The sequence below is a fragment of the Loxodonta africana genome, chromosome 1, assembly GCF_030014295.1.
Source record: "Loxodonta africana isolate mLoxAfr1 chromosome 1, mLoxAfr1.hap2, whole genome shotgun sequence".
Taxonomy (NCBI): Eukaryota; Metazoa; Chordata; class Mammalia; order Proboscidea; family Elephantidae; genus Loxodonta; species Loxodonta africana.
The window spans coordinates 227,003,438-227,030,547 of NC_087342.1; the positions used below are offsets into that span (position 1 = coordinate 227,003,438).

General features: G+C 42.4%; 1 protein-coding gene across 9 annotated transcripts in view; it reads left to right on the plus strand.

Annotated features, from left to right (window-relative positions):
• Positions 1–27,110, plus strand: part of ARID1B (AT-rich interaction domain 1B) — a 500,120-nt gene that overhangs the window by 36,681 nt on the left and 436,329 nt on the right. For all 9 annotated transcript variants that reach the window (XM_064292621.1, XM_064292627.1, XM_064292638.1 and 6 more), the window contains exon 2: positions 26,428–26,622. In XM_064292621.1, coding sequence (XP_064148691.1) covers positions 26,428–26,622 — 195 coding nt within the window. The remainder of the gene's footprint in view (positions 1–26,427; positions 26,623–27,110) is intronic.

Here is a 27,110-nt window from a genome sequence, read left to right on the forward strand (position 1 = left end):
CCATCAGGTGATGCACCTGGGGTTTAGATGGGTAAGTGAATTGCCCAAGGTTGAAAATCCCATAATAGAGCTTGTGCATATTAAACCAAGCTCTTTGTTTCTCTGTGCAGTGGTCTATTTTATTTTATTCTTTAATGGCTTCAGTTTATTTGAGTTTCTTCACATTCCAGGCAGCCTGTCAGTGCCTTTATTTTTTTTTTCTCCACAGTTTTGAGTTTTATTCTTAAACTTTCTTTTTTAATTACAGAGTGTAGTACACGAATACATTCTCACTATATAAAAGATTCAAACACTGGCAGAAACATGTACGTTGAATATTTAAACTCTACTGTGTCTGCTTCCCAGAAGCATCCTCTCTTAAGTGAATGTATTTTTTCCTAGTTTATTTTTTATTTTGAAATACTACGTATGAACATATACAATTAAATAGCCATTAAAACCCGTAAGTAAGATCATACTAGACATCCTCTTCAACTTACTTTTGCCCACTGAAGCCACTTTTGGCTAGATCATACTGGTTCTGTGTTTTTTTCCCCTTTGGGTAATTTTTTTTTCAGTGTGTGGGGAGGAGGGTTTCTCTTATTGTTGGGACATTCACCAAACAAACAAAGCAAAACACAAAAACAGTGCCATTTCTGAGTGGAGCATTGAACCCTTGCCGGGCATGCCACCCTCTGCTGAGCCACAGGGCAGGAGGAGTTGCCTGGGGGTTCATTTAAAAAAAAAAAAAAAAACCCAAAACAAAACAAACCAATTGCTGTCTGATTCACCGTGAGCTTATAGGACAGAGTAGAACTGCCTCATTGGGTTTCCAAGGCTGTAAATCTTCACTGAAGTAGACTGCCACATCTTTCTCCTGAGGAGCGGCTGTGGGGTTTAAACTGCCCACCTTTTAGTTGGCAGCCGAGCACTTAACCACTGCGCCACCAGGGCTCCTTCAGAAGGTTCGCTAGTAGGGTCTTCAGGCAGGAGCCGTGCATCACTTCCTTTTCAGATGCCCTCAGATGCACGCCCCGCTGTTGTGTGCTAGTCACAACGTTTCTTCCTGTGGAGTGTGTAATAAAAGTACAACATCCTCGTTGTGAAGATGTGTTACTGTTGACGCCTTAACCCGATTGTATCCCAGAGCAGAAGGAAAGGTGTACATTTCAAAGTCACTGACTTCAGTAATTGAAATTTTCAGAGTAAATGAGGGAAGGTCAGAGCATTTCCTCTTTGGAAGGCACCTGCTGAATTTTCTCCCTGAGGTTATATTTTCATTAACTTCAGAAATAAGAATGGAAAGAAGAGAAAGGAGAACATGTTGTGGTCTAATGTAGATCCTGAAGTGCTTCTTGAGGTCTCATTCTTCCTTAGGTGTGGTACTAAATAGGTATCATAGTCCAGCGCAGACTATAACTTTGTAAATAAAACCTCTTGGGGAAAAACAGGTACCTTAGCGCATTATTGGTGACGTCATGTGGCACTCCTGTGAGTGTGGGTCCTGGTTGACCATGAACCCAAACAGCCCACTTGCTTAAGTCAGTGCCTGTGAGCCTGTTATATTATCCATACCGTAGATGTCCTTGACGTCATACCCTTTCATTCTCTTTTATACCTGCATTTTTTTTTTCAGTTTCAGCTGGAAAACAAAAATTGAAATACATTCACTGCTTTCCATAGTTAAAGAAAAAAAACAAAAAACTCTTTTTCTAATTTGTGTGCCAAATATAATGAGCCCTGGTGGCTCAGTGGTTAAGCTCTCAGTTGATAACCAAAAGGTCATTGGTTTGAGCCCACCACCCACTCCATGGGTGAAAGACCTGGCAGTCTGCTTCCATAAAGATTACAGCCTGAGAAATTCGATGGGGGCAGTTCTACTCTGTCCTGTAGTCAGAATTGACTCGATAGCAATGAGTTTTTGTGCCAAACATGAAAACTGAAAATAAAAGCACTATCTACATTGCTTGTTGAGAAGAATTTCTTCATTACTTGTGTACATTATATGTCAGGCTGATTTTTCAATGTAAATACTTGTTCTCTTCTGCTCTTGTTTTTGTATGAAGAAAAGAAATTTAAAAAAGTAAACATTTAGAGGCACTAAAACCTTTAATTAAAAACAGCGTTAAGGATTTTTATTTCAAAGGGCTTTGGGGAGAAATAGCTTAAAGTTTGTACATATGAGTTTATCTGTGTGAGTCTAATTAAAGTTAATCAAAATCACATGGCTAAGTAAATTGCTGAAATACTATTTTTTGGAGATTTTTATTTCTGTTTTACTCAAGTGATTTGCTGCTGTTCTTTTAAAACACCAATAACTGAATTTAATAAACTATCAGCCGTCTTATTTTTGGTTTCCTTCATGTTGCTTATTTTGTGCATCCAGGCTGGCATATCAAGGCTAAATCTGTTTTAGCCCCAGGACTGTTGAGCGGCATCCTTCCCTGACTGACCTCCTGATTAAAACGGAATCAGCACGTGATGCCCACACCGAGCCTTCCGGCCTTTGCTCCATTCGCTTTGTGAATGATGGGGTCACTTTCTACACACGCTGTGATAATGGGATGTTGACATTTTACTCATCCAGAAACCTGTGTATAAATTAAGCAGCCTCTCTTTTCAGAAAGAAATTTTACAGTTGTAGGAATTTTAGTCCTATTTTAATTTTGAAACCTAAATGAGACATCATCCCCGGGGTGCTCTTTCACTGTTGCAGTATAATCTCTTCATATGATACCTGAGTTAGTTGGAAACAGATTAGTAGCTATGCATGCTTAAAGGAAGCAATCTCATAAACAGGATTTTAGAGAAACCTAATCAGAATTGTAAAATGATGCTAGTGAATCAATTGCATTATACGGAATTACTAGGTTAGATATAGCTTTTAGATAAGCAGGGCAGATCTGAGGCTTCTGTGCCCCCATTGTGCAGAGAACAGGAAGATTTGCCTTTCTCACTTAAAAAAAAGTGGAGTGGGGATGTGGGAACTCCTTGTCCGCTTCAATTTATTGGTTTGTTAAAAAGTGATTAAAATATAAACCAAAACCAGACCCGCTGCCATCCAGTTGATTCTAACTCATAGCGACTGAATAGGACCAAATAGGACAGGGTAGGACTTTCCCATAGGGTTTCCAAGGAGTGGCTGGTGGATTCAAACTCCTGACCTTTTGGTTGGCAGCTGAGCTCTTAACCACTGCGCCCCCAGGGCTCCTGTTTAAAAGTAGCCTTCTCAAATCACTTGGGCTGGGGACATGCAGTAAAGCTGGTGAAGCTGATATGGCCATGACCTGGTCTCTAAAGTGAAGTTCACCACTCCAGGCTAGGCCAGCCTTTGGGGATGAGCGGGTTTATGTTCAAGTAGGATGAAAAGGGCAAAGAGCACTCACCTAGGAGACCTTTAGGGCAGGTAGGATCCAAGAGTGCGATGAAGACTGGTAGGTACAACAGGCCAAGACTCCTCCTAGACCTTTTGTTGCCTTTGCAAGTGGAGGATATACTTATCTTTATGGAAGCAAAGAAGGCAGAGGAAAACAACTCCTATCTGAAATCCTTGGAATCCCTTGTCAGCATATGTGCATGTATTATTAAATAGTTGCAGTTAGTTTTAACCAGTTATTTTCAGTTCACAATTTTATACACATTTTCCTATGTGGCAGGGGGTGGGCGGTTGGGCAGCCCTGGTGGCACAAACTGCGCTTGACGATGAACCTAAAAGTTGGTGGTTCGAACATACCCAGTGGTACCACAGAAGAAAAGGCTTCTGTTAAGATTACAGACAAGAAAACCCTATGGAGAGGTTCTGTTCTGTAACGCGTGGGGACGCCGTGAGTTGGGATTGACTCTCGCAGTGGGTTTGCTTTTTTTGATTTTTCTTATGTTGGTTTCGTTGCTAGTACTCCTGCTGTTTTTATGAGTGAGAACTTAGGTTGACCTCACAAGGATATTTTAATTGTCACATTTATTCAATCTATAGACATATATTGTGCTAGGTTCTTGGTATAAAAAATAAATGGTAGTAACCGCCATGCCCACCTGAAAACTATGAGGAAATTGAGGCCTAGAGAAGTTGAGTAACTTGTCTCAGTGGGGGAGTGGTAAAGTTAGAATTGGATTCCTACCCCTGTTTTATTTCCATTACAAAGCACGGGGTGTTTTATCTTTTTAAAGTACATCTTGCTGTTCACCTTGGCTTCTGCTGTCAAGGGGAAAAGCGAACAGAAAATTATAACCAAACCTTCTAAATATTATAGCACAAGTTTCCTCAAAGGTATCTGAGACCATGGAAAAACCAAAAAATCAAACTTGTTGCTGTCGAGTTGATTCTGACTCATAGCGATCCTATAGGACAGAGCAGAACTGCCCCGTAGAGTTTCCAAGGAGCATCTGGTGGATTTAAACTGCAGACCTTTTGGTTAGCAGCCATAGCATTTAACTACTATGCCACCAGCTTTTCCGTGGAGGAGGTGATTTTTATTCTCTCTGGTGGTGTCAAGACAAAAAGGGTAGGTGAGTCAGGGTATGAAGGATGAGTACGGGTTTGCCAGGAAATGGGAAGAGTGCAGAACCCCCAATAACTCCTGGGTTTACGCCTTAAGGCTTCCTGCAGGTGGAAGTGTTTGGAAGTATCAGAGCACCAACACCAATATTTTGAGGAGTAGTAGGTCCTAAATGGGAGGTGGTCAGCAGCAGCAGTCTGGTTGGATGTGGGACTTGGAAAGCAGACTGTAACTTAAGTTGTTGATTAGTTTTCTTTTTTGCTGTAACAAATTACCACAAATTTAGTGGTTGAAAACAACACTCTTTTTGAAAATCTCAGTTTCTATGTGTCAAGAGTCCAGGCACAGCTGAGCTGGGTCCTCTGCTCGGGGCTTATAAGGCCGCACAGTCAAAAGGCCGGCCAGGCTGCGTTGTCATCTGGGGGCTTGACTAGGGAAGGGCTCCCTCAGGGTATGGGCAGAATTAATTTCCTTGTGGCTGTAGAATTTATAGCAGCTTGCTTCTTCAGTGCCACCAGTGGGTAAGGGTGAGGGGGTGAGAGACAGACAGAGACACAGACTCTGCTCTTTGGAGTCTCTAACTTCTGGGAAGATATGGCCCTCTTCTGAAGGACCCACGTGATTAGCTCAGGCCCACCCAGGTTAATCTCCATTTTGGTTAACTCGGCCAACTGATTAGTGACCTTAATTACATTTGTAGGATCCCTTTGCCATATTTTCTTGGCTAGATGCAACTCATTGGTCTTGGCCCCACTCAAGCGAAGGGGATTACACACAGGCATGGATACCAGGAGCAGGAATCACAGGGAGCCATCATAGAATTCTGCCTGCCACAGATTGTATGTATGTCACAAGTCAGTAAAAACAGCAGTGATTAAGAGAGTCTTCTATTGATATTTTTTGCACATCAGGGATATTTGTTGTAGATGTCTTCCTTAAAAAGCGTGGACTTTGGCATAAGTCGGAACTGTAGAAACCCTGACTCTACCATATCGTAGTACGAGTTTGGGCAAGTTACTTACTCTCTGTGAGATAGTTTCCTTTGGCGAGAATAAGAAATGGATACAAATAATACAAAATATAAATCAGCTTATAAATGCTGTTGTTAGGTGCTGTCGAGTTGGTTCTGACTCATAGCAGTCCTGTGTACAACAGAACCAAACACTGCCCTGTCCTACACCATCCTCACAGTCGTGCCTATGCTTAAACCCATTATTGCAGCCACTGTGTCCACCCGTCTCGTTGAGGGGCTCTCTCTTTTTCGCTGACTGTCTACTGAGCATGTTGTCCTTCTCCAGGGACTAGTCCCTCCTGGTCCAAAGTACAAGAGACAAAGTCTCCCCATCCTCGCTTCTAAGAAGCATTATGGCTGTACTTCTTCCACGGCAGATTTGTTTGTTCTTTAGGCAAACAAAACAAAACAAAAAAAACCAAACCTGTTGCTGTCAAGTTGATTTCAACCCATAGCTGCCCTGTAGGACAGAGTAGAACTGCCCCATAGAGTTTCCAAGGAGCGACTGGTAGATTCGAACTGCTGACCTTTTGGTTAGCAGCCACAGCTCTTATGCAGTCCATAGTATATTCAATATTCTTTGCCAACACCATGATTCAAAGGCCTCAATTCTTCTTTGGTCTTCTTATTCGTTGTCCAGCTTTTGCATGCGTATAAGGCAATTGAAAATACCATGGCTTGGGTCAGGTGCGCCTTAATCCTCAAAGTGACTTCTTTGCTTTTTAACACTTGAAAAGAGGCCTCTTGAAGCAGATTTGCCCAGTGCAATAAATCATTTGATTTCTTGACTGCCGCTTCCATGGACATTGATTGTGGATCCAAGGAAAATGAAATCCAAGTTAAGTGAAGTGCCATTGGGCAGAGGGAGGAAAATAAAGTCCTATGAGAACGATGACTTCTATTTGGAACACATGGAAGGATTCATGGGGAATTTGTCCTTTGCCATTTAAGGTGGATAATCAGAGATGAAAAAGATACACAGAAATATCAAGGATAATCAGAGATGAAAAAGATACACAGAAATATCAAAGCACAAACATAAAAATAACAGCCACCATTTAATGAGCGTCCCCAGTGAGTGTTGTGCTGGGGGCTTTACAAATGGCATGTCTAATCCTGACAAGAATCCTGCAAGCTCTACTTTCATGTGGTAGGTTTTTATAAACAACAGTTGCCCTACTTTTCCAAATAGAAAATTATAATTCTGAATATACATTTTTCAGCTGTACCCGCACACCACATCCCCATTTATATAACACCCTTCAATTTTAGCCTCTGGGAATTACTGCTCTGCACAAATTTCTGATGTCGTATAGAATTCTTTTATAGGTAGTAGTGAAGCTAGTGTTAAGTGTTAGGTCAAGTATTGGCTCTCCATCCCCCTTTGCAAAAGTATAAGAGAATTCTCTCTCTTCCCTTTATTAAGGTTATTTTGTGATGAAAGGTGTTAAATGGATACACGTTTGAATTTGTGAACCATTTTCTTTGAGCTGTCTGCAGAACTCAAAGCACTTTGTAGACAAACATTACCTTGTCAGTACTTCAGGCATCCCCATGAGCCACATATTGGGGACCATTTCTCCTACTAGGGAGTGTTTAACCTGGCAGAGAGGGTGGGCTTGCCCTCCAGAGCCCCCAAGAGGATGTGTGTGAGAGAGACTGCACCTTTGGGTTCACTTAACAACCATGAATTTGCCATGTTGGCTACGGTGTACCAATTAGTTCCCTTTACCGAGCTAGCAAACAAAACACCTTCGGTCTGAAAATAATAGAGCAAATTTATAAGATGATCTTTCTTTTAAAAGGAATTTTATGGCTGTACATCCCCAAAAAAACCTCATTGCCATCAAGTCAATTCTGACTCAGAGCGACCCTATAGGAATCAGAATTCAGTTCCCTGAAAGGAAGCCCAATTACATCTGTTCTCCAGAGGATGCTGCTTTTCGGTTCAAAGTGACCCATTTAAGAGAGGCCTTATTTGGAGTTGGAGTCCCTGGGTGGTGCACATGGTTAATGTGCTGTTCGCAGAAAGGCCGGAGGTTCTAGTCCACCCTTGAAGAAAGGCTTGGTGATCTTCTGAAAAATCATTTATTGTCACAGTTCTACTCTGACACACACAGGGTCGCCATTAGTTGAAATTGACTTGATGGCAGTGGGTTTTTTATTTGGAATTGGATTGTATTGTAAGAGGTTGTTTCCCCTGTACTCTGGAAATGGTTTTGAACCTTTGAAAACACCTTGGCTTTGTGTGGTCAACCTTTTTTTGGAATGTTGGGGATAGACCTTTTATAGAATTGGGCATCCTTTCTAAAAAGACAAATTAATGGTAAAGAAAAATGTAATCTTTGGCTGGTTTGATGCTTATGTGGGTCCATTTGAGCTACAATCATTTAGGTAATGCAGTCCCAGTTTTGGGAGAATGATACTCAATAACCTTAAAAAATCCCCTCTTTCCTCTCTTGTTCTGTACTCGTATTATTTTCTCTTACGTGAAAAGTACTTTTTAGCCTCATGTCTGTTAATTGATTGTTAATAATATTTTTTTAGGTGAAGGTGCATCAATTATCAAATGATTAAACCCAACCCACTGCCATCGAGTCGATTCCGACTCATAGCGACCCTAAGGACAAAGGAGAACTGCCCCATAGAGTTTCTAAGGAGTGCCTGGTGGATTTGAACTGCCGACCCTTTGGTTAGCACCCGTAGCACTTAACCACTACCCCACCAGGGTTTCTGTCAAATGACTGCTAAATGTTAAATAGTGAGCAAGAAATAAAATGTGAAAGTGTGTATATCTGGTAACAGCAGGTAGTAAAATATTTTTGAAAGGTGGAATGAATGCATGCTTATGTGTGCTTTGGGCATACTTTAAATGGATATTTTCAACTTCTAAAATAAACGTCTAACATTTCTGGCTATGAAGGGAGGAGCATGGGAAATGGAAATGGTTGGCAGCGGATGACTGGCCCACGAGTCTAGTACAGAGCTGCTCTTTATCCGATAAACTTTCTGTAACATAGGTTAAAATTTAACTCTGGTGGTAAATCTGTGCTTTTACATTCTAGACATTAGTTTAGATAGTAAAAATCCTGTACCCTGGATTTGTACATTGATTAAAAATTTAGTAGAACATTATTGCTATCAGAGTGTAATCAGCACGAAACACTTCCAACTTTCTATCAGACTGAAGGGGGTAATGTAACTCACTTGGCTTCCCTCCTTTCTTCCTTTCTTCTCTCACCCATTTTTAAAATAGCAGTGCCTTTCACACTGTCAGAATTTCATGTTGTGACACCCTGCTCAGAAGGTATGACAGCAGGGTAATGACAGCAACTGCCTCATGAGAATCAATCAGGCAATTAATTTTGTAAATGAAATGCTGATTATACAAAGCTTCACATGAGAGGCCCAGTGATTAAAATCAATTTAACAAATTGTTTCAGGTGGGACTTGATTAATAATTTGCTATAAGTGCTAAGGATATATGACCAGCATACTTTGTTGTTGCTGCTACTATCCAGCTATATTTAAAAATCTACAGGTGAGATGTGTGTGTGTGTGTACATACACACACACGTGTGCACAAACACACACGTTAGGTGGTGTTGAATCAGTTCTGACTCACAGCAGCCCTATGTACAATAGAATGAAACTCCGCCTAGTTCTGTGCCATTCTCACAGTCGTTGCTATTGTTGCAGCCACCATGTCAATCCATATCATTGAGGGCCTTCCTCTTTTTTGCTGACCCTCTACCTTACCAAGCATGATGTCCTTCTCCAGGGACTGGTCCCTCCTGATAATATGTCCAAAGTACGTGAGACGAAGTCTCGCCATTCTCACTTCCAAGGAGCACCCTGGCTGTACTTCTTCCAAGTCAGACTTGTTTGTTCTTCTGGCAGTCTGTGGTGTGTTCAGTATTCTTCACCAGGACCATAAATCAAAGGCATCAATTCTTCTTTGGTCTTCCTTACTCATTGTCCAGCTTTCACATGCATATAAGGCAATTGAAGATACCATGGCTTGGGTCAGGTGCACCTTAGTCCCCAAGATGACATCTTTGCTTTCCGAGGCTTTAAAGAGGTCTTTTGGAATGTATCTTATCTTTACAGATGTAAAAGGAGCCCTGGTGGTGCAGTAGTTAAGTACTGGGCTACTAACTGAGAGGTCTGTGGTTTGAACCCACGCAGTGCCTCTGAGGAAGAAATACCTGGCAGTCTGCTTCTGTAAAATTAAACCTTAGGAAACCCGATGGGGCAGTTCTGCTGTGTTACACGGGGCTGCTATGAGTTGAAAATCGACTCGACGGCACCTAGAAACAATAGCAGACATATGTGGGTGATCTTATATGTACAAATGTATGTGCGTGTGTCCCAGTTAGTGTGAGCGTGTGACTGCCTGTTTTTAAAGAGTCACACCACTCACTCTTTGGTTGTTTGTCTACCCAAATAGACATACTTAACAATGAAAATGGACTGCATCGTTACATTTTTATAACATCTGTGTTCATATTTTCCTGTGTTCTGCTTAAAAAAGAAAAAGAAAAGCTCCCCAGTTAGGTTTGGGTACAACCAAGATGAAGTCCCCCCCCCCATGCAGGATGGCCTTAGGAGCCTTGGTGGCGCAGTGGTGAAGCACTTAGCTGCTAACCAAAAGATTGGCTGTTTGAACCCACCAGCTGCTCCGTGCGAGAAAGACGTGGCAGTCTCCTTCCATAAAGATTTACAACCTTGGAAACCCTAGGAGTAGTTCTACCCTGACCCATGGGGCCATGATGAGTCAGAATGGACTTGTTGGCTATGGGTTTGGTTTGGGGTTACGCAGGATGCTTTAGACTTCTGTTATGCTAACACGTATTATGTGTCATCTTGAAGAGCGGAGTGCGGTTTACAGACATTTCTCATTCTTAATTACAATAACATCTATAAACATAGTTTGAGAAATGTTGCTTTAAGAATACTAGAAATAGCGACATTATAGCGTGGAAATCACAGATGCCTGTGTTTGGAGCATTATAATTTGAATCCAGGAGAGGATCCACTTGAGTTAGGAGACACAGCTGGATGTCTTGCTAGTCTGGGAATATTCGTATACCAGACATTAAATGCCTGGGACAAGTCAGACAATGTATCAGATGTCATCATCTTTGTCACTTATAATTGGCACATCTAGGGAAGTAGTGCAGTGTTATTTATAAGAGGACGGCTTGGAGAGGTAAGGGCTAAGGTGCACTTGGGTTTCTTTGATTCTGGTTTTTATGAAAGAACTAATCACAATAATAATTGTTCATGGTGTGTCAGAAGCTGGAGATACAAGGAAAAATAGGGTGAGAAACACACCATTCCTGCTGGAAAGGAACTCACTCTCTGATGACAGAGGCAGACGTATAAACAGAGCTGCAGTTGGTTGTGGTAAATGTTTAATATCTTTATTAAATGAGAGAATCAAGGTATATAGAAGTCTTGAGAAGGCAGAATCTTTTATGAGATTGGTACTTCGTAGGGTTAGGAAGAGTGTCATCAGTTCACAGGGTAGGTTTGTTGTGTGCAAGGGCATTATGGAATGGCGGTGCCATGGACAGTGGCCCAAAGGTGTGCAGGAGGGCTGCCCAGGTTCAGCTTGGTTTAATGCTTGGAGGGTGGGGCCAAGTGTGTCTCCTTAAGGTCAGCCTTCATTATTGGATGCCACACTTCTGGATTTTGAGTTCTTTCAACCCCTTTAGAGCCCACTCCCTACCTTTTGGCCTTCAGGACAGTTCATTGATAAGATTTCTGGTCAAAGAATGAGGCATAAAAGAGAAATATCTCTAACAGTTCACATTCCCTTTGATACTTGCCATGACACTTGGAAGGTCTGCTGGGGACGAGGAGTGATTCTAGAATTATAGACTGTTAGAACAGGTAGGGACATTAGAGTTCAGTTCATCTCTCCTAACCCCCTTGTCTTACGGATGCAGGAACATGCAAGGCTCAGAGGGGTAACATTACACAATCATAATATTGACTCCACAGCAACTGGCTTAATACGCTGTAATACTAGTTGAGCACCTACTATGTGCCAGACACTGTTCTAAGTGTTTTGTGTCTTCTATCTTAATAGTTTTTAACAATGTATGCGGTAGGGACTGCTATTATCCTGACTTTACAGAGGAGAAAACTTAAGTTAATGTGATCTGCCCAAGACCACATAGTTAGTGGCGAGCAAGGTGTGCGCTAGGCAGCCTTAATTCCACATGTCATGTGCTTAGGGCATTCTCTGTGCCAAAGCTGCGTGAGGTCATATGGCCACATAGTTGGAGAGTTAGGCCTGAAGGTCCCCTCGCTGTTAGCTCAGAGCTCCATCTACCATACCAGGCACCTAAACTGTCCATTTGTTGACAGATGGGTTCGCCATGAGTCAGAGTTGACTCGTTGGCAGCTGGGTTTTTAGTTTTTTTTAAATCTCTGAATTATCCCAGAGCTACTAACTTCCTCCAGCTGAAGTTTTGTGAACCAAAGCTTTGGGATAATTCACTTTTTTATTTATGTTGGGTTTTAAAAATCCTGGATACATTTCCATACGTATGGGTCATCACTTATGTTACTAAAACCAAAGAGGGGCACAGACCACCCCCGGTGCCATCACTGAAAGGTGTTTGTGTCCCGCACTTTCTATATACTGAAGGAGCAGGAAGCAGGGCCATGTGTGGAAAGGACTGGCGGTTATAAAAGTGTTTTTTTCAGACTTAAGAAAACAAATCGCGGAGAATTCTGAGTTAAATGATGGCCTATCTCACATTCTTAAGGGGTGGTTTGAGATTTTTTAAACAGCAAAGCAAAAAACCTTGAAAGTCTCGTCAGATCTTGACTCTGAGAACCTTAAAAAGGTGGTTTGTGGGAAAGGAGATGTGTTAGAGCAGAGGTGGAACCTTACTGGGGGGATATATATCTTGGTGGAAGTGGGAGCTTCCTCGGAACTGGAAAAAATGTATGACGGTGGGTATTCAGTACGTGTCTGACCAGCTGCGGGCCTACTTTAGGAAATGCTGCAACCTCCACCCTCCACCCCAGTCATACCTTCTCACGTGCATTCCTTTTTTCTGCCTGTGCTCTCTTGCCTCTAATTATTTGACTCTTCTCATTCTCTGTGTTACTTTTTCTGTTTTCTTCCATCCTCCCTTCTGTTTTAAACCTGCCAGAGGCACCTTTGAATGCTGCTCAGTCATCAGTGGCTCTCAGCTCTGAAGAAGTGTGAATGATTTGGTTTCCAGTTTATCCACGTCTTTCCTCTTTCTCCCTGTCTCTCCTTCCTTCCTTCCTCCCTCCTCCCTCCCTCTGTTTCTTTTTTACTGTACTTTAGGTCAACTCAAGTTAATTTCTCATACAAATACCTTTTTATTTTGAAATAAGTTCAAACCAACAGGACAGTTCCAAGAATGGTGTAGAGAGATCCAATATATTTTTTATTCTGCTACACCAGTTTTTGACATTTTTGCTACATTTGCTTAATTATCTCTATATATATCCATCATCTGTTCATCTCCCTGCCTACCATGTATTTTCTGTCCTGTTACTCTTTAATACTTAAAAGTGTATTTCCTAAGAGCACGAATATTCAGCGTAATTATCATTGTCAGGAAATTTAACTTTGATACCATACTTTAATCTCCAGTCCGTATTCTAATTTTGTTCATTGTCCTAATAATGTCCATCAGCCATTTTCTTTCCTTTAGCACAGATCCTGTCTAGGATTATACATGACACTTTGTGCCTTGTCTGTCTCAGTATATAAGATTGGACTTTTGTCGTGTTAACTTTTTTTTCTTTGAATGGCCAGATTACACTAAGAGTCAGTACATACTTTCACTTAATTATGGCTCCAGTAAAATAGAAGTTTAGTAGGGCCATGTCTCTGACAAGTCTTTTTGAACCAGGGGACAGTCACCTTGTATCAGCACAGCACACACTCTTTGTCCAAAGAAAGGCAAGTCAACTGGTAGTACTGTTTATGATTTTTTACTGGCATTTTTTAATGTAGTTTTAAAGTTGTTAATTAAAAATATTAATAAAGTGGTTTGAAAGAAGCTTGATGGCAACCTTGGAGACTACTGTTTTGTCTTTAGGCACTTCTCTGATAGATCTTTGGAATTATTGATTCCTGCACATCACACACACAGTGTCTTTAGAATGATTTTCTCTTTGAGAAAGGTATTAATAGCTTCACTTTAGCCACAGGGAAACTGAGCACTTGAATAACTTACCCAACATTTCACGGCTAGTCAGAAGCAGGAGAGGGCTATGAACCTAGGTCTACCTAATGACAGACTTCATGCTCTTTTCGTTGTACTACCAACCAAACCAACCAACCACTGCTGTCAAGTCCATTCTGATTCATAGTGACCCTATAGGACAGAGTAGAACTGCCCCATAGAGTTTCCAAGGATCGCCTGGTGGTTTCTCACTGCCGACTTTTTTTGGTTAGCAGCCGTAGCTGTTAACCACTATGCCATCAGGGTTTCCGTTTCCGTTGTACTAGACACAGCAAATTGGTTTCTGCTTGTTTTGTAAAATGTGGCTGTTGGTAGTGGCTGCCTGGAACTCCACAGGGTGAAAGATTGGCAGCTTACTGGACTTGTGGAAAACTGTAACAGTAGAATGGGTTAGCAGCCTCTGCTTTCAGTGCAGTGGTGCAGGGGCGGGGAGAATCCATGCCCCTGTTGATGATTCAGGAGATGTACCTCCATATAATGACAATAATAAAATCCACCCTTATTAAAAGCTGTTATGTGCCGAGAACATGAAATATCTTCTGTAGCTCAGTGACACCTCTGTAACGATCATGGTGGCGCTCTCAGTGCGTGGGCACAGAGAAGCTAAGTGGTGACTTGTTCACAGCTCAAAATGGTGGGGCTGAAACTTGAGATAATTCTCACAAAAGCTTCCTTTCTTAATATAAATCTGTATTTATATATGAAAAATACCATATTATTTTTCTTAAATAAGAGCCTGCTACTAGGCTGTCAGTAGTGACACGTGAATAGGAACAATATTGCATACTTGGAGGCGTAAATTTTAGAAAATGCTAAAGCCATGATGAAAGCTTTACAGTGTTTTTGGGTGGTGAGAATACCAAGTTTGAGGGAAGTATGTTCCATTACTATTTTGATTTTCCTTTTAGATCTGATTTACTCTAGGAATTGTGTGTATGTGTGTGTGTGTGTAGATACCCATGTACATATATACACTTTAGTTTGCTCATAAAATTACTACATTTGCTGAATTAAGTTTAAGAGTATAGTTGAGTCAGATAGTAAATTACTCATTAAATTGGTTTATAAACTGCTGAACTTTGGGGGATTAAGCAAATATTAGTTGTAGCAAATGTATAAAAACCAGGTAAGAGCTGGGGAACTAAAACAGTCTTATTCTCTGGACATATATCATATCACCCAGATGATAGCCTCAACTGGATCTTTCTAAACTTTGGACTATTTATCTTATATATTAGAAAAGATGGAGGAATTTGAAGCAAGACGCTGCCCTGCCCCTCAGAGGCCGACACCATTTTGTGGACGGAAGGGTGCTGTGGACCAGTGATAAGAATTTTCCTAAGGTCCTTAATAAAGATCTTCGTCCAAGAATGTTGATGTCTGGGTTTGTGTCAGCCTCTCTGGACATCTGTAGTGCTTAGCCTGAGGCTGTCTCCTCTGCCTTGACCTCATCCACATTTTTATCAGTGATAGGGAGGAAAGCATGAATGAAATGGTATGCTGATTTAATTGGTGGTTGACATCAAGTTAGGAGATGTCGTTAATATATTAGGTGTCAGAATCAGGGTCTGGAAGAAAATCTCACCAGACTACAATGGTGGCTTGAAATAAGCAAAATGAAAATAAGCAGAGATACACTTCTGCCCCAGGGTCAACTCACCGGCTGTAATGGGGGCTGGGGGAGGTGTGGTTTAATCACAGCTCATGTGGAGAGGAATCCGAAGCGGGATGTGGCTGCCCAAAAAGCAAATAGTTCTGAGGCTGCGTTAGTACTCACGTAGGTTCTGGTGGAAAAGAAGGAAGCACCTCACAGCATTACCTTTTGTGTTAAGGAGATTAAGAAGGGGCGTATTTCGTTCAGGAAGTGAAATTAAATGTAACGATCTTCAACAATTCTGCAAAAGAACAGAGGTGAAACCAATGGGTGTAAATGACAGGGAACAGATTTTTGTTAGGTAGGAGGAAGAAATTTGTAACATTCATGGTTGGAACCACTTTTAGGGAATTCGTACATACATCAGGTATGGACCTGTGAGGCTCTTTTCAGTTCTAAGACTCTGTGTTTCCTTGATGAACCCTTGATTCTGAATCCTTCATCACGGTTTCTTAAGACTTATGATCAAAGGAGAATCTTTCCAAGTGCTTTGGGTGTGCGTGGTGGATGGTGGTCATTATTTGATAATGCAGGTCACGGTCTTTGGATGCTTTCTAGAGGGTATTCCATGAACCCCTGATCCTATATGCTGTATTTGGGATATATATCAGGATCCTTCTCTCTTTTTGAGAGCATCCCAAACAGTTAAGAACAACTGCTCTAAGTTGTTAATTTTTATTGATAGTTTATGGAAGTTACTTAATACATATTATTGGACGCTGTCAAGTTGATTCCGACTCATAGCAACCCCACGTGACAGAGTAGAACTGTCCCATGGAGTTTTCTTGGCTGTAATCTTTACAGAAGCAGAATGCAGAATGCCAGGTCTTTCTCCACAGAGCTGCTGGGTGGGTTCAAACTGAGTGCTTAACTATTGCGCCACCAGGGGTCCTTACTTTATATATAACCAGGGGGGAAAAAAAAAAGAACGATTGCCATCGAGTCTATTCCCACTTCTACCAACCCTATAGGACAGAGTAGAACTGCCTCATAGGGTTTCCAAGGAGCAGCTGGTGGATTCGAACTGCTGACCTTTTGGCTAGCAGCTGAGCTCTTAACCAGTGCACCACCAGGGATCCATTTTAGACATAGGCAGCGACATGTTGATATTCAATGACTAATACTAATAATTCTGAAAAATTATCCCCCCCCCTTTTTTTTTTTTAAGATTTGGGATAAAAAGTAAAATGTAGTTAGGAAAGAATATTACCTGTCTTCTACTCCTGACCTGCTTAGTGATAATATATATGTGAAAAATAAGCAAACAGACATCTTTATATAAAATTACACATCAAAACATATTTATTTCAGATAAAATCTACACAAGGAAAATTTTGTATAATGCTGCCATTTTTAACAAAAAAGAATAAAAAGTAAGTCTTACCTTCTTCATGGTTCTTAGAACCATCCACACAAGAGCCTTCCCTGCTTTGTCTAATGTAGTACTCCGTTCCCTGAGCCTTCCTAGACCATTTATAGAATGTGGCATCTAGTCCTCGGTTGACAGAGGAAGAGTTTCTTACAGGGTGTTGATACCCAGATTTGAAGTTCCAGTGTTTTAATCCAACTCTTTACAGACAGGTAGTATTTTGTTATTAGTACAAGTAGAAAACACAATGGCTTTAGGTGTTGATTGCATTTTTTTCTTACCTCAGCCTGGTGACTCGAGAGGCAGTAGGAGGGACTGTGGCCACGAGTCAGACTCCGTTTCTAGCCTCAGCCCTGCCGCCAGCACTGTTACCCTGGGCGGGTCCCTGCCACTCTGAGCCTTCATGTGTCACTGTGATGAGAGAGAGCTTCTTTGATCATTGGGTTTGGTAGTAGGGATGACAGTGAGTGGTAACTGAGAATTTTGATATTTTCTGGCTTGAAAAGAATATGTTCTCTGTGTGAAATCAGGGAAGAATCTTTGATGCCCTGCTCATTTTTGACCCAAAACTGATGTTAATGCCATTAGGAGAAGAACTTGGCAAAAATGAGGCATTACATATTATCATCAACTTCACCTGTGTCTTCTGTTCGAATCCTCCAGGCGCTCCTTGGAAACTCTATGGGCCAGTTCTACTCTGTCCCGTAGGGTCACTGTGAGTCAGAATCAACTCGACGGCACTGGGTTTGGTTTTTTGTTTTTTTCTGCATGTATGTACAGAATCAATGTAGAAATCGATTGTTAATTTTTATCATCAGGAATGTTTTACTTTGTGTGGTCATTCAGCATTCCAGGAAATTACTGAGTGACCATAGTCACCCAGGTCGTTGTGCCGTATGCCATGTGAGACCTAAAAAAGTGTAAAGAAAGCATGAACGTTCCCGCCTTAGTCTCCTTGGGGGAGTAAGAAGTAACACACACAAAAAATGAAACAGTAGTGAAAACCAGTTGCTGTTGAGTCGATGGAGACTCCTGGTGACCTCGTGTGTCAGAGTAGAACTGTGCTCCACAGGGTTTCAGTGACTGGTTTTCAGTAGGCAGATTGCCAGGGCTTTCTTCCGAGGCACCTCTTTGTGGACTCAAACCTCCAACCTCTTGGTTAGCAGCAGACAGCACTACCATTGGTACCATCCAGGGACAAAGCAATAGTACAGGAGTTCAGGAACAATGCAAAACAACTTAGCAGTGTGTCACAAGACGCCCGTGAGGGGTTCTGGCGGAGCCCGTGGACAGCAGGTGCTGCTGGGGTGTGGTGAAGGGGGAAGCCCTGCAGTGATTACAGCAGGCCTTGAGAGCTTCGGCTGCAGGCAGGCAGAGGAGGGCTGGGAGCAGCTGCAGAAGGGGAGGAGCAGAAGATGAAGCCCTGGATCTTCCCTGCTTCTCTCGGTGCGTGCAGGGTTGTGTGGGTGCAGGGGTAGAGGAAGACGGTGCTGGACAGCTGCGCCCCAGCCACTCCTCCCCTCTGCATAAGCCCCAGTAGGAATCTTGGGGGAAAAAGGCACTTTAGAGCTATATTTAGACATCATCACAGGAAAGTAAACACAGATAGCTTCACAATACAACAGCAGTTATCTGCCGGTCCCTGTGGCTGCCCTGATCAATGTCACGTAGTTCTCACGTAGGCACAACTGGTGTGCATCACTGTTTTAAACATTTCATCTTATTTTGCATGTACTTTATGTATTTCACTGTGTTGATATGTTATGGCTTGTTCACATATTCCATACTTGTTGAATAGTTGAGTTGTTCCTATTTTTCTTCTTAGAACAATTAATAAGGGGCAGTTGTATTCTGTGTTATAGGGTCGCTCTGAGTGGGAATTGACTAGACGGCAACGGGTTTGGTTTTTTTTTTTTGGTACTGTGCTCCAGGTAGCAAGGTAGCTCCTTTGACTTCAGAGATCCCTTATAGTTCTAATTTAATTTTCACAATAATTGTGAGATGGGTATTCTGTCTCTCATTTAGTGAATGAGAAAAGTAAGATTTAGGGATAAGCAGCCTATTCCAGGTCACACGGTAGTAAGTGGTAGAAGAAAGACTTGAAGCCCTGAGTCACAAGCCCGTCTCTGTCCACTGTGCTTTCTAAATCACAGAGCTGTAGACAATTTTGAATCAATTACCCCCACCAGCCCCCCTCCTCCGTTTGCGATAGAGTATTACGGTTGGAACAAGGATTTTATAATTTTTAATACTTTTGTTTAAAGCTTAGTTTTTCCTTCAGAAAGAGTTTATACCACTGTTTTATTCCAGCACGGGCAACTAGTTTAAATACTCATTTACTCACACTGGGCTTGATTATTTTTTGCCAATTTTATAGGTATGAAGTATTACTGCAAAAGTTTACTTTAATTACTGGTAAGATGGAATATTTTCCCAAATAATAATTCAAAAGGGAAGGAATTATTTCCTTCTGTGAACTCCTGCTTAGTCCAGATGGATAGCTATGATTATAGATCCAGAGGGGGTGACAGTTCGTTCTGTGGGTTTTTGTAGAACCTTTCTCCAATTTGTGCTTTAAGGAGTTAGGCTGAAAAAAAAAATGCAGAATATTGTATTCAGAAATAACCCTTTAATAAATTATCTCCTTAACTTGACATTTAGGAGCCAATACAATTACAGAGATATTTTTACTATAAATACACGTACAGGTATACTGTAAGAGTGATGAGGAAGGAGTGTCTAAGGAAACCTGTTGCCGTCAAGTTGATTCCGACTCATAGCGACCTGGTCGGGTAGAGTAGAACTGCCCCATAGGGTTTCCAAGGAGCGGCTGGTGGATTTGAACTGCAGACCTTTTGGTTAGTAGCTGTAGCATACCATAGCTCTTAACCACTGCTCTACAAGGGTCTAAAGTACATGAAGAGTGGGAGTTCACTTGACAGCAACTGCTGCTGATAAAGTATATTAAAAGCTTGTAAGTTGTTTAACTTGGATAATCCTATAAAGGGTGGTTGGGTTCCTAGGCTGGCCTCTGGAAGTCTGTTTAACCCATATGACAATAGAGCCAAACTGTGCTATCTTAAATGTGTGGATTTACACACACACACAAACACACACACACACACACACACACACACACACAAAATATGTAGAGCCCCTTGCTGCTGCTGCCCAAAAGGAGATCCAGGAAAGGGGTGAGATGTAGAACTCATGCATACATATATGTCCAGAAACTTAGTTGAATAAGGAGAAATTACAAGAAAGTCTTAATCAGGTGATAAACTTGCATTACAAGTAGCATGGTTAAGCCTAGGCTAGTTAAGAGCTCTGTTGAAAGTAGTGGTATGTACTGTGGTCTTGAAGGCACTTGCTTTATTTTACAGAATCGAAACTCAAACTTCAGTTATGGAAGGCTGTCTAGGAAGGAAAAACATGCTTTGGAGTAACTCGATAAGAGAATTATTCTTAACGTGGATGGTATCTCTGATACAGTATAATTTCTGTATGAGAAATGAAAATGATGATGCTCTGGGATATATCAATAGAATGATGTTTGTTAGTTGTTGTTGAGTTGATTCTGACCCATGGTGGCTCCATCAGTTTGTTCAGCTTAATTAGCTGCAAAGAATGAATTACGTATAAGCAAAAACCGAAAAAAGCTACAGTGTCCCAAAGGCTTGGGCTTAAAAATATTAGAGATCTAGATTTTTTATCAGATCCATAAACAAAATAATTTTAAGAAGCAATCATAATATACAATAGCAGCTCCAAGTGACTTCTTCAGGTTTTATCTTCAGAAGTTGGCTCAAATCCATTTGGCTCACTCTTGGACGTCTCATCAAAATTCTCTCCACGAGGTCTGGAACTTCACCATCATCATCCTCTCCAGCAGCAAGTGGTGCTTTTCCATCCTCAGATTGTTCGGGCAGAGCTTCAGCCAGCCTTCTTAAGCTAGTCGGACTGTCTGCGCCAGGCTGGTTCAAGGTGCTGGGTAGCGTTTCTGTCAGAGCAGAACTGCCCCGTAGGGTTTTCAAGGCTGTGGCCTCTCGGGAGCACATCACTAGTCCTGTGTTCTGAGGACCTCCGGGAGGGTTTGAACAGCCAACCTTTCAGCCAGTAGGTGAGCGCTTAACTGTGTGGCCATCCAGGGACTCCCAGTAGAAGGGTTGTTACTGTTATTAGTTGTTGTACAGTGGATTCTGACTTATGGCGACCCCACGTGTGCAGAGTAGAACTGTTTCATAGGGTTTTAAAGAGCGTGACCTTTGGGAAGCACATCGCCAGGCCTTACTCCAAGGCATCTCTGGGGGCGGTGGGGGGAGCTTGAGTTAAAAACAACTTGGCCTTCATGTTTTCTGAAAAAATGTTAGATTCGATTTGGTCTTTAGTTTCTTTAAGGAGATAGTAGTAAAAAGCAGGGGTTGAGTTAGTGCAGTTGTAGATGTTTAATGTTAAAAATAGGAAGAGTACACAGTGGGAGGAATTTGGATTGTGGGTGAATATTTAATAATAGGCCATAAGGAGTTGTGCTGTTGCTGTTCTTAGGTGCCATAAGGTCAGTTTCAACTCATAGTGACCCTGTGTACAATAGAGTGAAACACTGCCCGGTCCTGCACCATCCTCATGATTGCTGTTACGCTTGAGCTCATGGTTCCAGCCACTGTGTAAGTCCATCTCATTGAAAGTCATCCTCTTTTTTGCTGACCCTCTACTTTACCAACCCTGACATCCTTCCCCAGAGATTGGTCCTTCCGGATAACATGTCCAAAGTACACGAGACAAGTCTCGCCGTCCTCACTTCTAAGGAACATTGTGGCTGTACTTTTTCCAAGGCAGACTTGTTTGTTCTTCTGGCAATCCATGGTATAGTCAGTATTTTTCGCCAGCACCGTGATTCAAATGCATTAATTCTTCTTAGGTCTCATTTTTTGTCCAGCTTTCGCATGCATATGAGCTGATTGAAAATACCATGGCGTGGGTCAGGCCCACCTTAGTCCTCAGAGTAACATCTTTGCTTTTGAACACTTTAAAGAGGTCTTTTACAGCAGATTTGTGCAATGCAATACATGGACAGAATTCAGAGAAGCTTCCAGACTGAGACAGACTAGGAAGAAGGACCTGGCAGTCTGCTTCTGAAAAACTGGCCAGTGAAAACCTTATGAATAGCAGTCCTAAGGAGAAAAGGTTAAAATTAAATAGTTGGCATTTTATAAGTATCTGTTTTCACATCTGAAGTCTCATTGGAAGGTATCTGATGCATTTTGAGAGGTACAGATACTCTGTGTGTTTCATGCTTTGATTTCCAGAAATCTCAGGGTTGAGCTAACGTTTTTGACATGGGTGCAAATGAACTGAATTTTAAGTAGGACTGTGAGAATTTATAGCAGTGATGAGGCAGATATTAGAAAACAGTTTTAGTCCCTGGTAAAATGAATTTGCTGCACTGTTATCTATTGTTATCTATAGCATTAAAATATAGACATTCCAGGCATTTTCCAATTTACAATTGCTGCCTTAATTAAGCCAGTTTTGGTAGTGCACTATTTAAAGAGAAGTAACTAGACCTTTCCTGTGCCCAGGGCTAATCCAGATTGAATGTAAAGATAGGGCTGCCTCAGGGCCTGTGTTGGGAATTTAGCCTGTAACCTGATTTACTCAGCCTGGGCCTCTGTGGGCCATGTACTCACTTTGGGGGATTCTGAAGTCACCCCCTCAGCCTTGATTTCCACACTTCCATAGAAAGTTTTGTTTTATCTTTTTTAAGAAAGCGTGGGCGGTAATTATGTTTTACTTTTCTCAGGCATAATTTCTAATTTAAATAATGCTCTGGAAACTATTTAATTCTTAGTCTTCGGTTTTAGGTTTATTACGGTCTATCAAGTGTTTATATGCTGAATTGGTATGACAGCACAGGTTCGTGTAACATCTGTATCGTTTGAACAAAACTCCATTTCTGTCACTGTAAGCCCAAATGCTTTCTTGGTTGGTTGAAGTAATATGGTTGTTAAAATTCCATGAGATTGTGAGTTTTGAGCACACCTGTTCTCTGGGGGGTGTGGGACCTGGGGCAAGCCCTCTCTTTCCTCCTGTAACACCTTGTTTCTCTTCACCTGACATCAGTTCCTGGCAGATTCCTAGGACTCCTTCCAGACCAAGCCTTTGTCACAGCCCCTCCAGGCCCAGGGAGATGCTGCCCCCCCGAAGATGCCTTGTCTGTCCACTCCTTGCAGTGTTGGCGTCCTTGTCTTGTGATACTCATTCAGTCTCCTTCCGTGATCTTTACATTTCTGCTGGACAGCCAGTGCCTGGCCCAGTGGGTGCTCAGAAAATGCAGACGAACGGAGTCGTTAAAATGGACACCAGGGTAGCTCTAAGAAGGAAGAGGGGGAAAAGACCACATGCACCTTGGGGTGGGAGTGATGTGGAAGGCAGACCTTGGTTCTCCCTAGGTTCCCCAGCTTGGACTGTGGGTCTGCACTCCTTGCTCCCTCCCTTTTCTTACCTCCCATCCAGGCCTCACTTCCTTGTTATTCCAGTTTCCGCCCTTGCCTCTGCTCAGCATTGACCTAGTCTCAAGGACAGCAGAAATGGTTATCCCTTATCTTAGTTATCTAGTGCTGCTATAACAGAAATACGACAAGTGGAAGGCTTTAATAAACAGAGATTTATTTTCTCACAGTTTAGGAAGCTAGCAGTCTGAATTCAGAGTGTCAGCTCAAAGGGAAGGCTTTCTTTCTGTCAGCTCTGGGGGAAGGTCCTTGTTTTTTGGTTACTTGGTGACCTTCATGTGGTGTGGCATCTATCTTCCCTCATCTCTGCTTGCTCTTCTTAATTAATCTGCTCTTTCTAAATCTCAAAGGTGATCTGCTTAAGACACACCCTACACTGTTATGGCCTCTTAACATAACAAAGAAAGTCCATTCCCAGGTGGGATTATAACCATAGGTATATCAAACCAAAACCAAATCCATTGCCTTTGATTCTGACTCATAGTGACCCTATAGGACAGAGTAAAACTGCCCTATAGCATTTCCAAGGAGCAGCTGGTGGGTTTGAACTGCTGAACTCCTAACCACTGTGCTACCAGTACCCCAACCACAGATTTACAGCTTATTTTGGGGGGACACAGTACAGTCAATGACAGCCCTTACCCTGTCGCGTGGTCATTCCTGTTTTTTTGGTACCCTTGACTCCCTTTTTCTCCAAAGCCCCATAGTTTCCAGAACCTCTAAGTACGTGGTCCGACCATCCTTTTGGCCTCCACGGTGGGCTCCTTTTTTCCTCTCCTTTAAGTGGTGGTGGTATCTCAGATTTTTTCTTTACCTTTTCATACGTTCTTCTTGGCTAGAGTTCGGGGGTTTCACTTGCTCCCTGTTGACGAATTCATAGTTATTGAGCACTTATTGTGTGCCAGGTGCACTGTTTGATTTATGCCCTGGGAGTGTAGTAGTGCTTCAGACAGAGTGCATGTGCTCTCTCTGTGCTGATGACTCCCTGTTTATTTTTCCAGGTCAGACTTTACTCCCCAAGCTGGCAAACTCAGTGTCCCCCTGTCTTCTGGAGGGTTTTTCTTCGTTTCCTATAGGAACCTACCATTTAGTCTAGAGCACTCACCGCTCCACCCTGGGCGGAGGGCTGCTTCTCCGCTGTGCTCTGCCTAGGTCAGTGCCTTGTGGTTGGCTGAGACCCCCGACTCCTGTCTTCGTCATTCAGTTGGGCCCAAGCCATGCTGCATTTCCACCTGACGTGTTTCTTGAGCCTGGGCCTCCCTTCTCCACCACGTTGGCCAGTTCAGGATTCCATCCAGCTGCCCAAGTGCTCAGTCCGTCTGAAAGGTGACAGCTCTCCCCTGTGAAAAGACCCACCCAGTTGTTCATCCACAAGACCACATCTTCAGCCTTTGAAATGAGCAGATGAGGCTACTCCTGTTCCGGCTTCCTTCGGCTTCCGTGTCTCTGCAGATTCCTGCTACGCACTCAGGTTCTCACACACACCAGGCAGTTCCTCTCCCTTGAGCCTTTGCTTTATGCTGTTTGTTTTGCCTTGTAATTCTCTACTTTCTGTCTCTCCCCCCTGAACCTGCTTGCCCCCATTCATCCCTGGTGATCCTCAGGCCTTCCTGGGAGCCCCATATACTTACCTCAGTGTTGACACGGAGCCTGGCACGTGGGAGGGATCAGGATGGAGCTCTGAGGGAAGGAAGGATGGGTCTGTTGAGTTGAGGCATTTGTAATGCCGCCAGGAGGACCTTTCTACTGTTCTGCTCTGCCCTGAGAAGCCCCGGGGCACGAAGACTCAGGCAGGTACCATTTCTGGCTTTGGAGATGGCGTTGGTCCTGAGGCACATGGGCTGATTCATGGAACCAAAAATAAAATTCAGAGTCTGGTTTTGAACTAGTTGTGTTTGGTAAGACGCTTACTTACGTAGGAAGGTGGCTTGAGACTCTAGTCGGGGTGCTTATTCGTGTGCACTGGTGCTCGGGAAAATTTCACCCTAGACTATCTGTCTTACCTGAGGTCTATCCTGTCACTTTCTAACGAGCACAAATGTTTGATCAGGACTTGCAGACTCAGGTTGACGATAAAGCAGTTGTTCTAAGAATACTTTGAAGTCAGAAAGTGTTGCTAATCTCCCTGCGTACTTTGCCCTTATTACTAGGAAGCTGAACGGAGCTCATTTTCTGTGTACATCAGAGAATTTTACATGCAAATGTTTTCTCTTTCTTTTTTTTCTAGCTTTTTAGTTTTATCGTGTTTTAGGTGAAAGCTTACAGTGCAAATGAGTTTCTCATTCAAAAATTGATACACAAATTGTTATTGTAACATTGGTTGCAATCCCCACAATGGGGACTTCCCCTTTCCACCCTGGGTTCTCTGTGTCCATTCATCCTGTTTTCCTGTCCCTTCCTGTCTTCTCATCTTTGCTTTTGGGCAGATGTTGCCCATTTGGTCTTGTATACTTGATTGAACTAAGAAGCAGTTCTTCATGTGTGCTACTGTTTGTTTTCTAGGCCTGTCTGATCTTTGGCTGAAAGGTGGACTTTGGGAGTGGCTTCAGTTCTCAGTTAGCGGGGTATCTGGGGGCCAGAGTCTTTGGGGTTCCACCAGTCTCTGTCAGACCAGTAAGTCTGGTATTTTTTTTGTGTGTATTTGAAATCCTGGTGGCGTAGTGGTTAAGTGCTATGGCTGCTAACCAAGGGGTTGGCAGTTTGAATCCACCAGGCGCTCATTGGAAACTCTGTGGGGCAGTTCTACTCTGTCCTATAGGGTTGCTATGAGTCAGAATCGACTCGACGGCACTGGGTTGGGTTTGGTTTTCTTCGTATTTGAGTTTTGTTCTACATTTTTCTCCCACTCTGTCTGGGACCCTCTATTGTGATCCCTGTCAGAGTGGTCAGTGGCGGTAGCCAGGCACTAGCTAGTTCTTCTGGGCTTTCTTTCTATCATTTACTCTGATCCTCTTAGTTGCTAAAACCTTCCTGAAAGCAGAAAGTAAAATGTCTTGTATCCATTCAGGTGTTTTACTTATGTTCTTCTGGGTTTTTGTCAGGTCGTTTGTGATTTTCGTAATTAAGGATAGTTGTGCTTTTAACGCATGTATACTTTTAATGCATATAAAAATGTAGTAAATACTGACATAATGAACCTGCTTCCTCTTTGTTTCTTCCCAGGGCAGTCCGATGGATCCAATGGTGATGAAGAGGCCGCAGTTGTATGGGATGGGCAGTAACCCTCACTCACAGCCCCAGCAGAGCAGCCCCTATCCTGGGGGGTCCTACGGCCCTCCCGGCCCCCAGCGGTATCCGATAAGCATCCAGGGTCGTACCCCAGGGGCTATGGCAGGAATGCAGTACCCTCAGCAGCAGGTTTGTGGAAGCTTTTACTTGCCTTTTTTGGGGTGATAGTTTCATCTTTGTCTTTTGTTTTACACCTAAGGTTGCTATTGAGAGAACGAGGGGGAATTTCACTCATTTTCTGCTTTCCTTTAATTTTCATTGCTTGCTAAAATAATCACAGTTATTTTTTAGTACAATTTTTCCCCCTTCTTTTAAAGAGGGGTAGACAAACATCTTAGAACAAAGTGAAAAAAATACTTGTTCGATAGAAGGCCAGTATTACTAGCCATATCTGAAAGATGCTGCTATAACTCTGCAGCAAATTATATGAATAAGCTATATAAGCTATGAAATAAACTTGGCTTTCTACCACTGCTGATGGCAGGCTGTGTCAGATCTGGGCTGGGAATAGCCTCTCTTAGAGGAAGAGTTCAAGTCATTTAAAGTTCTTGCCATGAAGAAGGCATCAACTTTTTTAAAGAGTTAATTTGCTTTCATTTCTTAATATGTTCTCGTGT